The sequence below is a fragment of the Phalacrocorax carbo genome, chromosome 4, assembly GCF_963921805.1.
Source record: "Phalacrocorax carbo chromosome 4, bPhaCar2.1, whole genome shotgun sequence".
In the NCBI taxonomy this organism is placed as follows: domain Eukaryota; kingdom Metazoa; phylum Chordata; class Aves; order Suliformes; family Phalacrocoracidae; genus Phalacrocorax; species Phalacrocorax carbo.
In genome coordinates this window covers 9,893,459-9,910,604 of record NC_087516.1, presented here as the reverse complement: position 1 = coordinate 9,910,604, position 17,146 = coordinate 9,893,459, and the positions used below count along the sequence as shown (strand labels likewise).

At 38.3% G+C, this 17,146-nt stretch overlaps 1 protein-coding gene across 1 annotated transcript in view; it reads left to right on the top strand.

Moving 5' to 3' along the window:
* The window catches only part of POLN (DNA polymerase nu), a 108,339-nt gene that overhangs the window by 41,493 nt on the left and 49,700 nt on the right, over positions 1 to 17,146 (top strand). Inside the window, exons 14-16 of the mRNA XM_064448981.1 lie at positions 4,948 to 5,005; positions 6,551 to 6,628; positions 7,039 to 7,153. Of these exons, the coding sequence (XP_064305051.1) occupies positions 4,948 to 5,005; positions 6,551 to 6,628; positions 7,039 to 7,153 (251 nt within the window). The remainder of the gene's footprint in view (positions 1 to 4,947; positions 5,006 to 6,550; positions 6,629 to 7,038; positions 7,154 to 17,146) is intronic.

The window sequence follows — 17,146 nt, the reverse complement described above, 5'->3', positions numbered from 1 at the left end:
GAACATGAGCCAGCAGTGTGCCCAGGTAACCAAGAAGGCCAACAGCATCTCGGCTTGTATCAGCAATAGTGTGGCCAGCAGGAGCAGGGAAGTGATCGTGTCTCTGTACTTGGCACTGGTGAGGCCGCACCTTGAATACTGTGTTCAGTTTTGGGCCCCTCACTACAAGAAGGACATTGAGGTGCTGGAGAGTGTCCAGAGAAGGGCAACAAAGCTGGTGAAGGGTCTGGGGAGCAGGTCTTCTGAGGGAGGGGCTGAGGGAACTGGGCTGGTTTAGTGTGGAGAAAAGGAGGCTCGGGGAGTGATAAGGTCTCCCCTACAACTACCTGAAAGGAGGTTGTAGAGAAGGGGGTGTCAGTCTTTTCTCCCCAGTCACAAGAGATAGGACAAGAAGAGATGACCACAAGTTGTGCCAGGGGAGGTTTAGATTGGATATTAGGAACAGTTTCTTCCCCAAAAGGGTGGTCAAGCATTGGAACAGGCTGCCCAGGGAAGTGGTTGAGTCACCATCCCTGGAGGTATTTAAAAGACACACAGATGTGGTGCTTAGGGGCATGGTCTAGTGGACTCGGCAGTGCTAGGTTTACAGTTGGACTCAATGATCCTAAAGGTCTTCTCCAACCTAAATGATTCTATGATTCTATGAAAACCATAAAAAATGAAAATTTGCATTTATACAATCAAGTAGTTCTTACTAATTGTGTTGCAGGTTTTACCAGTTTTATTCATGAAGCTTGGATGTACATTTTTGCACACATTTTCCATAACCAAGTCAATACAATTCTTTTTCTTGGAGCTTGAATTTTAAGACATGATATACCATTTGACTACAGTTTCTGCAAAATAATTGTCTTTAATCCTTGAATTTTAAAGTTATGCTACAAGCATACTTTATGTATTATTTTCATTTTATATATATATGTATAAAAGTGTGTGTATATAAATATTTTTTTTCAATTGCTTGGGAATGAAACCAGAGTCTTCCTGTGGCTTTCTACTGCCTCATACCATTGAAGACTTCAATGCTGTCTCAGCCAGAGAAGGCAATAGGTTGGCACTGGGATACATAGATCAATGAATTGCAGTGATGTTATAAAAACAGAATCAGAATTACAGGGTAGTTGAGCTTGGACAGGACTACTAGAGATTGTCTAGTCCAACCCCTCCTGTTCAACACAGGGTCCACTAGAGCAGGTTTCTTGGGACCATGTCTAGTTGGGGTTTGAATATCTCCAAGGATAGAGGCTTTACAACCTTTCTGTGCAACCTGTTCCAGTGTTTGACCACTGTCACAGTAGCAAAGGCTTTTTTTGTATGTTTAAGTGGAATTTCCTGTAATTGTTTGTGACCACTGCCTCTTGTCCTGTCATTAGGCACCACTGAGAAGAATCTAGCTCCATCTTTACACCCTCCCATCAGGCATTCTGAGCAGAGGGGAAGGAGGATCACCTCTCTTGACTTCCTGGTTGACGCTCTTACTGATGCAGCCTAGGATGCTGTTGGCCTTCCTAGGTACAAAGGCTCATTGCTGGTTCACGTTCGACTGTTTGTCACCAGGATCCACAGGTCCTTTTCTGCAAAGCTGCTTTCCAGACTGTGAACTATGAGATCCTGATAGCCCATTTCTCCAGACTCTTGAGGTCCCTCTGAACTGCAGAGCAGCCATCTGATGTATCAGCCACTCCTCCCAGTTTTGGATTGTCTGCCATCTTGCTGAGGTTGCACTCAGTCTGGTTATCCATGTCATTAATGGAGGTGTTGAGCAGTGTTGGCCACAGGGGTACTCCACTAGCACGTAGTCTCCAGCTGGTCCTTGTGCCACTCATCAAAATGATTTGAACCTGGCAGTTCAACCAGTTTTCAGTCCACCTCACTGTCCATTTACCTAGCTTGTATTTCATCAGCCTGTCTATAAGGCTTTTATGAGAGTTTATTCTGAAAGCCGTGCTAAAGTCAAGGTAAACAACATCTGCTGCTCTCCCTTCATCCACTGAGATAGTCACTTCGTCACAGAAGGCTATCATTGGTTAAGCACGATTTCCCCTTTGTAAATCCATGCTGACTACCCCAGATCATCTTCTTGACTTTAATATGTTTGCAAATGTTTTCCAGGATTATTTGCTCCATTGCCTTCCCAGGAATGGAGGAGAGACTGATTGGCCTGTAGTTCTCTGCATCCTTCTTCTTGCCCTCCCGGAAGAAAGGAGTGACACTTGCTTTCTTCCAGCACTCAGGAATGTCTCTTGATCATCACAGCATTTCAAACACAATTGAAACTGGAACCTTGGCTTCATCTATCCTTCTATCCTCTGGAAATGAATTTTGGAATATAGTGTTGGGGTTTGGTTTTTTTATTTTTTAACCAATGCTAGGGTTCTTTTATAAGCATCCACTAGAATAGCTTGATTTTTTTTCCTTTCACTCAGAGACAATGAAAAGAAGTATTAGTAGTTACCTCTCACAACCAGCTTTTCCGTCACACTGTTTCAAGTATATTCCTTCTTGTCAGAGCATAATTGTTCAGAGAATGCATTTTTGTTTCTCTAACTTCTAACAAGATGTGGATGCCCTTTTCTAACAATAAGGGATAACAGTCACATCTCAGATTGGATCTGTGAAGGTCTTGCAGAAATATACTTGAAATAAATACATAAAAGCAGACATAGAGGCTGTATTGTGTAGTCCAAGGTGGTGATTGCCATTTACCAAAGCTGCATCAATCTTCCACTTTTGATACAGTGAAACTGTCACTTAATTTTCAACTCAGACAGAGGAAAGCCTTCCATTTGGAAGACTTCTGAGGTTGTCTCCTTATTTCTCCATTCTTTAAAATATCTAAAGTAAATTTATCTAATCAAATTTGATAATCTAAATCTTAGAATACATCATCTCCAGGGGAATCTTAGGTCAACTTGTTGTACCTGTGTGCCATATACAGGGATGTTGAACTACCCACTGGAGATTCCTGTCTTTGTCTACTGACTATAGAGGGCTTCTAGACAGCTAGTTTAGACAAATGACTAGCCTAAAGATGTCTAAAATTAGATGGGAGCAATTTATTAAACTATTTCAATAGCTTAAAGGTGAATATTACCACTTTCATGTTCTTGAGTTACTTCTTTTCAGAAGATTTATTCAGTGTATGAGTTGTTAATTAATTTACAAGTGAAATTACGTTTTGCACTTGCAATTACTAGTGTTTTTCAGAATTATTAGTAACACTTCTAAAGTCGCATTAAAAGCAGACTTTCTGCGTATCCTGTCAGTGAAAGCAAGATGGCAATATAGTGATTTATTTTTACCATTGTAGACAGATTTTGAAATAGATTTTATTTATTTCACTTTGTTTAGGATTTTGAAGCTAACAAGTTAAGCAACAATAATCAGTGAAAGTAACTATAAACAACTCATTAACCTATGCTGGAGGTTATCTTATTAAGTGCATGTCAATACCAGTCTAAAACCCAATGAAAAGTCTATACAATGTTCTCTACCATTAAAATGATTCAAGCCAGAATTAAAATATTGTGATTTTGTTTTTGAAATGTAAAGTTAAGCTCCCACATTCATGTCCAGCTACATAATAAAGGACTTAATTTTCTAAACCTCTGAGGATCTACTAGCTTCCGTGGCCACTTAAACTGCATATTATTCATACGAAGAAGCACTGATCCTCCCCAACTTCTTATTGATAGAAATCAATCATTTTGTGCACAGGTCAAATAACCACTTACTTCAAAATATGGTTAATAGCATTAGAATAGGCATTGACACAACTGTATTTCTGAATGTTTATAGAAACTGAAGAATAAAATATTAAAGACGACAAGTGTTTCTTCTGGGTCAAACTTCATTTTGATGGGCTGAGAGCAGTGTTCCTAGTTTACCCATGCTGTGAAAATATTATGTATATTATATGGTAGTTTCCTATCTCCCTCTTTCTGTGTGGTGCTGTGGCGGGTGTTCAACTTTAACACATTTAATTGCAGATATTTAAGAGTGATAGACTAGAAATGATACTGTTCTGTTTTGGGGCTTTTGTTCTTTTACTTCTGCTTTAAATTTCAGTAGCTTTTGCAGTCTGATTACATCCCTCTTAAATTTAAAAATAACAATTTTGAGTTCAAATTTACAGGGAAAATGATCATTCTGATTTGGAAATTATATAGCACTATTCCCATCTCCTGAATTCACAGTATTACATAGTATTAGTATGTTCATCTAATTCCTGAACCACTCTCAAATTAATTGTGTGGAATCACAAAAATTGAGCTTGATACGCATTAGCACTTGTCATGTGTTACCTTTCTAGATGAAGAAGCATGATGACATAAAATAAGAAGGAAGCTATAATGTGTCATCTTTCATGCTTTGCTGGAGGTGTATGAACCCAGATCTTTAAAGAAAAGATCTTCTGTTATTCCTAGACCTGCATGTTTGTTGATAAACTTAGTTCTCACTTTTAACCTTGACTGATGTGCTGTAGATAACAAAGAGCTCCTTCTTTATTTTGTCATACATTTCAAAAAAGTGGGAGTAGATACGAGAAAATTTTCTAGAGGCTGAAGAAGACTCCGTTCCCTTAGCTTAAGGCAGGGTGCGTATACATTATTTTATTGAAAGTAACGCGCTGTACTTAAAAAAAATTGTTTTTATTGAGTTGCTAATTGTGTCCTATGGTGCATCCAGAGGTTAGGATTTGGAAAGGCTGCCAGTGAGAAATGGTTCTTACAAGCTTCCAATTTTCAAGACAGAGCAAATATTCAAAAGCATCTATAGTTACGGAAGTGTGAAAATCCATTTGAAAGGCAAAGTGGTTAATTTTATTTATTATATGAGAAAAACTTGTTGGCATTAGTATCACTATGTTCTTATGCTGCTTATAAACTGTTCATAAACATGTTTTCATAAACTTTAACTTACTAACATTTTTATTCTTATTCGTAGAACATTCAAGGTATCTCTAAACATCCAGTTAGAATTACAAAGAAACAGTACATGAAAGGTGAACTATTTTTTTTATTAACATGAAAAGGCAATTTTATCTAATTATTTTACTGAGTTATATTGTATTTTAAAGCAAACAATAGCTCCAGCATTAAAGAGTAGAATAGACTATTGATGCTTAGTTATACATTATCATTTAAACCAATTACTTTTTGCTCATTCTTCCTGCAAAGATTTGCTGTTTCAGCACTCATTTAAATAGTCACAAACTTTTAGGTTTTCTTTTTTTGTTTCCCTTGGTATCTCACTGTTCTTATTTTCCAGTTGTAATTATGCATCTTAGTTCAATTAAATATCCTAGGGATGATTTTGCGTGCATTCAGCTTGTAAGGCTTTTTTTGAGGAGATGTTAAAGCTGAGTCATTTTAATCAAACTCACAACTAAGCACCAATAGTTAGTCAGGTGTGTAATTTCTGATAACAGAACAGTCTTAAGGCACATGATTCAGAGAGGATCAAAGTAAAGTCTAGAAAAGCATGACCCAAGTGATAGAGAAACCCACAATAGTAGGCTCAAATATAAGAGAGAGATTTGCCAACATAAACTCTCCTCAAATGCATACCGCCGTAGATGGGAAATGATGCTCCTTTGTTGCACTTATTTCTCAGATAAGGGCAGGCTTGCCTTTCCACAGCCATTCACTCTCTGTGTTTGAAATAATACAGATCATAAAACAGGAGTCCACTGAAGACAATGTAAAACTTTGACAGAAGTTTTATCTACCTTGTTCATTTTTAGAAGTATTTTTAAAAAGTTATTATAAAAAAATGTGTGAGCAGTGGCTGTGTAAACCTGAGCTGACACGCAGAACTATGGCACATAGGCCTTTCTGGAAACAGTCCAATGAATTTTGTTGACAATCTTATAAAATGTGCTTCTCAAAAATATATTTCTAAGTTTTTTCATTCCTGTATCAAGCCACACTTAATTCACTTTTATGCTGATCAGACTAATTCTGTTGTATTTCAACCCACCATCCCTTTCTACACCAAGGCAAGTGGTATTCCCAGGATGCACTGAGCTCATAATACCTTGTCAGTGCACGTTATTGCTTTATGATATTACAGGGGATTTCTGTCATTAGAATTTGGATGCCTATATCAACTGTATGTTCTCAATATTGTATTCCCCTACCACCTGTAACTCAGAATTTTGTTATTAATAAATTGCTGCTGCATGTTCAAAGATAAGAATTTATTTTTTAGTTCATCTCTCTAGAACCTTCTTTATCTTCCTTTATTAAGTGATCTGTGAATAATGTTAGTTAATGTAGATATTTGTTACCTAGTGTTTTGAGAAGGGTTTGGTTTTGAAAAAGGAGAAGTAAGTGGTACTGCAAGGATGGCAGAGGTAAAGGTGTTGTACGTGACTGATAGAGTAAAACAATTGTGATGCTGGTAGTTGGTGCTCTGCTAGGTTCCTTATATTGCCATTTGTGTGGTTTTAGTTTTGTGTTTGGTATGTCATCTACAACCTCCTATGGTTTGCAACATGGTATTTTTGGTCTGGGGTTTGGGACCTAAATATCTGTCTTCTCTCTAGGAAAAGAAGAAGAAATAGTAACTATTTCCCCAAGAACATTGTTTGTTTCAAAAAAAGGATATACGTTTTTAGCAGCAGGTAAGATATATGTATTATTATTCTCATACATACTAATGCTAGCAGCTCTCCTTTGGATGACATTATATTCTATAAGGCTGTCAAATCCCTTCGTATCAATTAATATTGTTACATGATGTATAATCCTTAGTGTGCTTTGGAAGTAGGTGATATGTAAGCCTTGTCAGTAGAAAGAAAGAGCTAGTAAGATTACTTGACACCTGAAGATAATGAAGGAATTGGACACCTTGTGATCCATAGCTGGAATATAACTTCTTCAGGATGCGCTTTTTACAGGCATCTGTTTTTTCTGAGTGTGAGGAAATGACTGAATAGTCCAGACTTCCATTTTAATCTGTGATCGTTTGCTTAAAATGCAAGTATGTTTGTATTTTAGAGCAATAGGTTTGTATTAACACTCTGTTGTCTAGATTTTTCCCATATTGAGTTAAGGATCCTTGCTGACTTATCATCTGAACCAGAACTTTTGAAACTGTTCCAAGAACCAGAAACCACTGATATCTTTTCCACACTGGCTTCTCAGTGGTAAGAGTAAATGTTGCTGCTTTTTTGATAGTAATTCGACAAATAACTGTTGCATTACTGCATAGTGATAATGAAAGACAGTATTTTGCAACAGTGTCTATTGTTAATACTGTTCTAACACCATGAGTTATAATTCCTTTCTGTCTTTCTGAGCCTTTTCTTCTCCACTATGGTAATTACCATTTGTCAAAACATTGGAATCCAACTGACCAGTATGACCCTTGTGATTAAGCTGGTGCAATAATATATTGTGAATAGTGCATGCTGATAACCTTCTCACTGTATTATTGTTCACTAATTCTTTTTAAAAATGCAGAGCAGAAGTTAAGTATCTGAAAAATTGCAGAACAACTTTTCTCAGTAAAAACATTTTGGAAATGTGCTTGGTTATCCAGTAGAAGTATTGGAATCAAACTACATATGTATAAGAAACAGAGACTAGAGCTCATGGGATTCCTTTGAACTCATAGGGTTAAATGGTTCCATCTGTTGATGGATGATGTGATACTTGCAAAAGTGATACTTCAGTACTTGAAAAAATATATTTTTTTATCTCCAGATTATTATTTACTGATCTCTTCAGCATGCAGATCAAAAGATTAACTATCAGAAAAGATGCAATATTAGTCACTTAAGTGTTTGAAGGTATTTCTGATTACTGTTTGTATCATGGTTGTGCCTAAAAATCTTACCTGGGACTGGAAGTCCCCTTATACTCAGAGATGCACAAGCATTCAATAAGTGACAGGAAAGATGTCAAGAAGCTTACAGTTTAAACAGATAAGTCAGAAAAAGATTTAATAAAATGCTATAACATATAAGCGCTTTGAACAGAATGATGTCCTGTAAACATAAGGAAATTTTTATATTTTCTCTTTGTTCCCCTCTCTCTCTTTTAATCTTTTATCTCCATTTTTTTGTTGGAAAATTGTTAGCTGAAAGTGAAAGCAAAAACAGATATGATGAATTCACCAGTCCTGATCTAGCTCAATTCCTATCCTACGGTTTCTAAATTTTTGCAGGCATAGCCTTCCCAGCCTCAGTATTTCCCATTCCCAGAAATATTTGCTAGTAGACTCTGAAGTAGCACAAAGAAACAAAATGGAGGTCAACTTATAATTATCCTTCTACCAACAACTGAGTGAGTGCTTGAGGAAGGTTTATTCTGGTAGAAAACAACACAAGGTCACAAACATCCCAATTAATATAGCTATGGAAAGACCACCTTTCTCTGTTGATATTATGATCAATTCTTAGCTGTAACATGATATCACTAGAAGCTCGTGATGGAGTTAAATCCTTATTTTAGTTTGGAGGTATATTACAAATGTATGCATGAAGATGAGTCAAATTTTGTCTCAACTCTGGGCAAAGCTCCAGAAATACCATTCTATTCAGCAACCTCACAGCTCTTGGCAGCCGTCAACCACTTATAGTTGCTACACAGTAACTTTAAATTTAATGAAATATTACAGGCAAATATTTTTATCAGACAGAAGTGTCATGGTGTGTCTACACAATCATTACATAACGATTCTGCTGACTCTTAAGTTTCAGGAAAGCTAATGCTTGGAAGTAACTTTCTATTGAATCTATTATATGATTATTAATTACAGAAACATGAAGGGTGTGTTTAATCTCATCTAACATTGGACATCTGTTATATACCTGGAGAGATTAAGCTGACCTATTGTTGATGTCCCTTATGTAATAAGATCAATCGCACATTGAAAGTGTTGACTGCTCACCATTGAGAACAAAGTTAGTCTGGGGTGGCCAGCTCACACATAGACATCTGCATTTGTTCTGACAAATTCAATTCCTCCTATGTGATCGGTTCCTAGTGAACTCACCTTGGGTTTTGGAATTTTGTCCTCTATTTAGTGCCAGAGAGAAGACATAAAATCACAAGCTTCAGAGGTACTTTCCCATTCCAGATATTTATTAATCTCTCATGATCCACTATTGATAAATAAAATCTTTAGGGCAAAAAATTAGTTCATTGACTTTATAGTAGTTGGTTCTAACCATTGGTATTAAAATGAGTTATCACAGAATGGTGGGGTTGGAAGGGACCTCTGAGATCATCTTGTCCAACCCCCACTGCTTGAGCAGGCACACCCAGAGCAGGGGGCACAGGAACGCGTCCAGGTGGGGTTTGAATGTTTCCAGAGAAGGAGACTCCACAACCTCCCTGGGCAGCCTGTTCCACTGCTCTGGCACCCGCACAGGAAAGAAGGTTTTTTTTCTCATATTGAGGTGGAACTTCCTGTGTTCCAACTTGTGCCCATTGTCCTTGTCCTGTCATTGGGCACCACTGAAAAGAGCCTAGTCCCATCATCTTGACACCCACCCTTTAGATATTGATAGGTATTGATGAAATCCCCCCTCAGTCTTCTCTTCTCCAGGCTGAACAAACCCAGGTGTCTCAGCCTTTCCTCATAAGGGAGATGCTCCAGTCCCCTGATCATCCTGGTAGCTCCCCGCTGGACTTGCTCAAGCAGTTCCACATCCTTCTTAAACTGGGGGGCCCAAAACTGGACACAGCACTCCAGATGTGGTCTCATTAGGGCAGAGTAGAGGGGGGGGATAACCTCCCTCGACCTGCTGGCCACACTCCTTTTAATGCAGCCCAGGGTACCGTTGGCCTTCTTGGCCACAAGGGCATGGTGCTGACTCAGGGTCAACTTGTTGTCCACCAGCACTCCCAGGTCCTTCTCAACAGAGCTGCTTTCCAGTAGGTCAGCCCCCAGCCTGTACTGGTGCATGGGGTTGTTCCTCCCCAGGGGCAGGACCTTGCACTTGCTCTTGTTGAATTTCATGATGTTCCCCTCGGCCCAGCTCTCCAGCCTGTCCAGGCCTCGCTGGATGGCAGCACAGCCTTCTGGTGTATCAGGCACTCCTCCCAGCTTGGTATCATCAGCGAACTTGCTGAGGGTGCCCTCTGTCCCATCATCCAGGCCACTGATGAATATGTTGAACAGGACTGGACCCAGTACAGACCCCTGGGGAACACCACCAGTTACAGGCCTCCATCCAGACTCTGCTCCACTGGTCATGACTTTCTGAGTTCTGTTGTTGAGCCAGTTCTCTGTCCACCTCACTGTCCACTCATCCAGCCCACACTTCCTTAGCTTGCCTGTGAGGATGCTGTGGGAGACAGTGTTGAATGCCTTACTGAAGTCAGGATAGACAACATTCACTGCTCTCCCTTCATCCACCCAGCCAGTCACAGCATCACAGAAGGCTATCAGGTTGGTCAAGCATGATCTTCCCTTGGTGAATCCATGCTGACTGTTTCTGATAATCTTCTTGTCCTCTCCATGCCTGGAGATGACCTCCAGAATGAAATGTTCCACCACCTTTCCAGGGACAGAGGTGAGCCTGATTGGCCTATAGTTTCCCAGGTCCTCCTTCTTGCCCTTTTTGAAGATTGGAGTGACAGGAATTATGAGAAGGAAGAGCAGAATAAACAACAGACCTTTTATCTCCTCTTGGTCTTCTGATTTTCTTTGGGTCTTAATCCTCTAAAATCTGTGCAAGTGATATAGCAAGGGGCATACCAAATGTTTTATTCTGTTTAAAGGCATTGCACAATGTTGCTATTTGTAAACCTTTTCTGACACATTTTGGATGATTGGAAAACCTTGACAAAAAAAGGTCTCTTAGAGATCTATAAAGAATGAATTAGTTTCTGAAGGTCCCTCTCAGAATAAAAAAATGAAGTAAATGTCAGTGTCTGAGCGCATTCCAGCTTCTGAATGCATGTCAGTTGGTATCTTTTAGCAGGTTTTCTGCATTTAAACATCCTTAGACTGATGAATATTAAATAATAAATAGTAAAGAATGTATTATTGGACAAAAATCTAAGCCATACCTCAGAGTCCAGCCAAGTTTTATACCAGTTTATTAACTTTTTTTTTCTTTTCCTAGACTTCATGACTTCTCCACTGAAATGTACCTCTATTCCATAGCTGTTCTTTAGGCTAAAGCCTTCTATCTGAAATCCAGCCTTCTGAAAAACCTTTACAGGCCTTTTATAGCATTTGGCAACAAATACACATGGTGGGCAATTTCTGCAAAGAGGTTAGCTGTATGAGTTTCTGAATGAATTAAGATCTCTTAGGTATAAAAGCTTTCCTTTCATAATTTGGTTAGGCATGCTCTACCACAACTCAGTCTGTCTCTGGGACCTTAGAGATGCATCTCTCTTGGAAACCTGTTGGATCCGTCCTCTCTGCAAGACTAGGCTGTGATATTGTACTCCTATGGCTAGCATACAGAGGTAGCTCATTTCAGAAGAAACACAGCCTCCACCCGTCTGGCCTTCCCTGCACTATGCTCAGCTGTTTGCTGTAGCTACTGTAGATACTGCTTGCTCTAGATAGGTTTTTTTAATGTATTGTGCATTCTGTTTGACAGAACTGTCTTGAAATTACTCTTCAGATAAAACTTGTAGAAGCTGGTGTTAACTAGTCACTTAATGCGAGTTTCTGGGTAATCTTATGCTTAGTCTTGTGTTTTAACTTTAAAGTGCTTTTTTCACAAAGGAATAAAGTTTACGGAATTCGTGGAATAAAATAAAAATGGTGTCTGTTGGCCACTTTGCAATAAATTTACTTCTATTGGCTGTTTTTGTCAGTGAAGAGTCCAAGCTCATCTCTGCCTTGTACATCCAATCTATTTTCTGATCAGCTAACATAGTTACCCCAGCTAAAACTAAGATGATATAAACAGATTTTCATGTTCACTTGTATATGCTTAGTACTATTCCTATTCTTATCCTATTCTGTCTGTAATGATGATCATATGCTATTACCAACATTATCTTATGGCGAGTACTGTGTTATGGCTTACGAAGAGCAAGCCTTAAATAACAGGTCAACATCTGTTATTACAAGAACAGCGAGGGTGCATTACTTTAATGACCTACTTGCTACTGAACATATAGTAAAGTTTCAAGGCTTGCCTAAACTTTTGAATATTCATATCTTGGATTCCAGCTACTGCAAGGTCACCTTGTGTTATATTGTTTTGATGTCTTATGACAGTTACAGTCCTTTGAAAGCCAAATCATCATCCTGGTACTGAAGATGGTGAGAGTTGTGTTGGCAGCTGTCTGACCAGCCAAGACCTAAGTGCCATAAGACATCCAAATGACAACAAATCTTAGTATGCAATTGCTCTCACTTCTTTAATCTAATCTTTACATAATAAATGAAAAATAAGTAATTGTATTTAAAATGCTGTTGATGGGCATATCTTAAAATCACTTTCAAAGATAGAGAGTGAAAAATAAGTTTAAAGTCTTTTAGGTAGCCTGCAATTTCTTTCTTAATTAGAGGTGCAGTGACTACCAGTCTCTTTCAAACCATTCATTTGCCACTCTTTGCAGTAGGCTGTTGTCCTCTGTCATAGTATATACTCATAATGACCATATTGGGTCAAAATCCAGAAGTATCTTGATTTAGCTAAGCATTTAAGCATACCATAAATATATGATTTCATCCTACCTGACTGATGCCTACTTTCCTGCCTGAGTGCTTTTTTGAATTGGGATAGTACTGCTTCAGAGTTCCTATGACTCAAGTATTAAGCTATAGTTAAAATATTTGAATAAGTATTTTCCCCTGCTTCTTTAGAATCTGCCTTAGAGAGCTGGAGTTCCCAAGTAGTGATGAGTTCAGCTGCATCCAGCAGAGCATAATGATATCTTCCATGAAGGGTTCTGAGGGCAGCCTAGCCGTACAAATGCAACTTCATGGCTCTGAAACTAGCTTAGTCATTTTGATCTTGAAGGTGTTGTCATTGTGTTCCAATGTTTAATGCAGACATCTCTGATATCTGCAAATTACATTTACTTCCTGTATTTTAGGTTCCTGAACCTGAAATAGACAACAAAACCAACACTGGGTTGCCAAGCTCTGTGTACGGTGCCAAAGTATGCATCTCGAAGTATGCATCTGAAAAAGGCTATACGCTGACTGCAGAGCCATCTAAGAGAAGTTAATGAGAAATTCTAATCACAAAAGTTTGCATTTGAACTCTGCTTAGAAAGCTGGAACAGAATGACAAGGACAGTGAGTGGTCCGAAGTCCATACCTGAAGATACCTGCTAGATAGGTAGTGTTCATTGAAAAAAGTGAGCAGGATTCACTCTTTTCAAGTGACTGTGGTGCCCAGCTTTTATGTAAGAGCTAGGTGCTTGGAGACCTCAGTTCAACTTTTTAAATCTTAGAGTATTCGATGCTACATCTCTCTCCTCCCAGGAAGATACAAAGCAAGCTTAGACTTTGTACGTTGCAGCTAAGATTCTGTTCAGCAAATATTATAAAGTTGAAACAATTGTACTTGGTTGAGAGAAGAAATGATTTAGGAAAAACATTATAAAAGCCTTCATGTAGAGGGTAGATTTAGACTGACTGTAAGGAAAAATATTTTTACAATGAGCGTGGTAAAATGCTGGAAGAGGTTGCCCAGGGAGGTGGTAGATGCCCCATCCCTGGAAACATTCAAGGACAGGTTGGACAGAGCAACCTGATCAGGTTGAAGACACCCCTGATCACTGCAGGGGGGTTGGACTAGATGACCTCTAAAGGTCCCTTCCAACGTAAACCATTCTATGATTCTAAATATATAAAAGGTTATTGCAGAGAGTTGGATAGAGAGAACTAAGCATAATGAATGGGCTTAAGCTGTTGTAAGAGACATTTCAGTTAAAGAAATCTTTTGAATACTACAGGTAGCTAAATATGGAGATGGGTTACCTATGAAGGCTGTGGAATTTCCATCACTGGCAGCAATGAGACAGACAGGCATTTCCAAGGACAGCTGAGGTGGCTTGTCAGTCTCTCTCACAACCATATTTTTATGACACTATGATTTTATTGCAGATTGCTTAGAGCACACAGTTGGAAAAGCGATTTCTTTATTTTAGTCCCATTTGGGGGATTATTTGTTTTTTACTTAGTGATTGTTTAATTCTGTTTGTTAGTAGTAGCTACGGGGCAAAAGTTAAAGATTTATGAATCTCACCTGAGTACTCTAAATAGAATAGTGAGTACAATGTTTGCTTTCTTTCTCAACTTATGAATTATGCTTTTTGTTGTTGTTGTTTTGGTTGTTTTCTTTTTAGTTGGGGTTTTTTCCTCTTTTTTTTTTTTTCTTTTTGGCACAGTAGTACCATTTCAGTGTGATCTTGGAGGATGCCAAACCTAGCTTGTGGGCTTGCAATTAGAACATGTTTCAGTTGCATGTCACTGGGAGGCAGGGTTGTGGATGTGAATCCTGTCAGGTGAAGAGACAACCGAGTTGCTGTCCTTCAGTAGCCAGGCAACTGTTCCAGGGTGGTACCTCCTCTGCCTTATACTAAGAAAAAGCCAATAAATCCAAACCCAACAGCCAGAAGCTATCAGTGTGAAGGATGATGTAATCAGATTGCGTTTCCTAGGTTGGGACCTACAGGAATCACAGAGGAGGTCAGGTGGGCTCAGAGTGGGTCTATGATAAGCATGTGCACAATGTGGAATTTTGGGAGTCCGTTGAACTGTTGGAAGGTAATTGTTCCCTGAGGTACCCAGAGAATTCAAGGACATCCAAGATATTAAGGGGCCTCTTAGTGGAGTGAAAGGGGTTGGTTCACAGTTTTAGCTATAGGTATCCACATTCACTTCTTGAATTTTGTCTAGGTCTCACAGTTCCTTATGGAATTGCCAGTATAGCTTAGTGAGAGATGGACTTCCACTGAGACTGTGTAATAGGGAACTGGCCGAAAAATAAATGTAGGGTTACTGCTCTGAGGTGAGCGTCATCCCAATGGCTAAGTCACTTAAACGAAGTGGGTAGATTGAGCTTTAGGTGTCTGCTTTATGTTTTGGTCTGTAGAAAATTATTACTGGGTTATGCTTTTGTCTAGTGGGTGTTTCCTAAGACACACACTGGCAAGCACCAACAAGGCATTACAGATATGTTTGCAGTCCCTAATCTTCTTAGTTTCTATTTAGATGTGTTTATGTCATAAATACCCTAGCAGATTTATGAAAACATTTTTCCCTTTCTAAATTATGAAATAAGATATTAAAACATGTAAACATGTAGACTGCATATCTTCATAAACCAAAAAGTTCAGAGGAAAAGACCCCATAAGTAGGTTGGTTACAAATGGATTGAAGTGAAACTTCAGTACCTTTATATCCAGAAATCTAGGTACAGGAATACCAGGTGATTTATAGTTTCTAGGAACAATATTAGCATATCAAACAAAGAACATTCTCTTGACCACATTATCTCTCTGAGATTAAATCAATGCAAACTTAATCTAGAAACATTTATAATGTTGTCTTTTCAAGGTAAATATGCCTTTTCTGTACATGTTAGTTACTATTTGAGAAGGGAAGAAATTCAGAAGAGTCTTTAGTAAATTGTTTACAGTATGATATAATTGCGAGCATAAATCTGTTACTACTATAAACTGTGTGTTTTAATTTCTGTGAGAGCAGAAAGATAATTTTCCCTGTGCACAAACTTTTCCATGCAGTGATAAATTACCTATGCATTTTCTGTCATATATTCTGGGTCAGAGGTTATCTGTTAAGCCAGTGCAGATCCAGTGTAATGAAATCCATGTAGGTCTGTGCCTCAGAAAAATCCCTTTATAGACAAGACTGTTGGACAGTTGTGACTTAGTATTTTAGCTTTTGTACTCGATAACTTTTTTCAGTTTGGAAATTGTAGTCTATGAATCAGAGTACACATAAAAATTTTGCCCATATGCAGTCAGTTTTCCTTATACTGTGCAGCTAAAGAATGAGAGTACAGAAATTTTAATAATATCTATTAAAAATACTTATGTAGTACTATGTAGTGGAGGAATATCTCTAATACTGTTCAATATTTAGATGTATTGTGTATTAAAAGATAATTACCTGAATAATCTGATAACTTGCCGCCATTACAGTATGAAAACAGGCATTCTCTTTAAACTATTAATTTCTACCTCTAAACTATAATTTAAACTGTACACATTAACTGCTGACGGTGAATTAAAATAACAAGGTAATTAGTGGATACTCTTTAAGGGTAATATTTACTGATTATACCAATGAAAGGATGATTTGTGACAGTTGTTTACAATGGTTACTCTCAAGGCTATGCTTGAAAGAAGGCTGGAGAATTTGATAGTGGTCTCATTGCCCTGTTTCGCTTTGAGATCTGAGTTTTGTAAATTCCAAACCACAAAATATTCCCTTCTCTCTCATCTGTCATCTGGGTCCTCATATTAATGCTATTAGTGCTTTCTTTTGTGCGATAATGGAGAACAGCATGAATACATATCTTTCCTCCAGGTGTTGAATTTACCTTCTAATAAGTACTGGAGATTATAATTTTTCAGCTGAGTCTATGTGGCTTTAACTAGAAAAATGGCTGCAGAATAAGGCACGCATCTCATTATTTCTTTGTAGCAATGGCAGTTAATATCTAAAATAAGGAATTGTGTCACTGTCACGGAATTCCAAGGCATTTATGAATTCTTTACCACTAATCATTTTGAAAAACATTCCTTTCCATTTTTATAGTGTGGGCTTGGTTGGCTGATACTTTAAGACATGGAAGAGTCTAGCTTACGCTATCCTTGCCAGAATCAGAGGAACTTGAACACTTGATTTCCAATAATCTTGGGAAGTGTAGGCTGTTTATAAAATGGACTGAGCATGAAAGTCCATCTTTCCTCCGCTGATGTGTATGTGGGATCATGGTAATATCTGCTGTGAACTGTTTTGTAAGAGACAGACGTGCTAATTTTGGGAATTACTCGAGAAAAAGCCTAGAGAGAAACAAAGCACAGAACTTCTTGAGATTACGATATTGGAAGGACAAATGTTTTTTTGGGGTGGCTTCTTTTATTTTTTTTTAAGATAAATTCAACCAGGTCTGAATAAAAAGACCACAGTGCAGAAAGGTTTGTTTTGTTCTTCACAGACTGTCTTCCTCCAG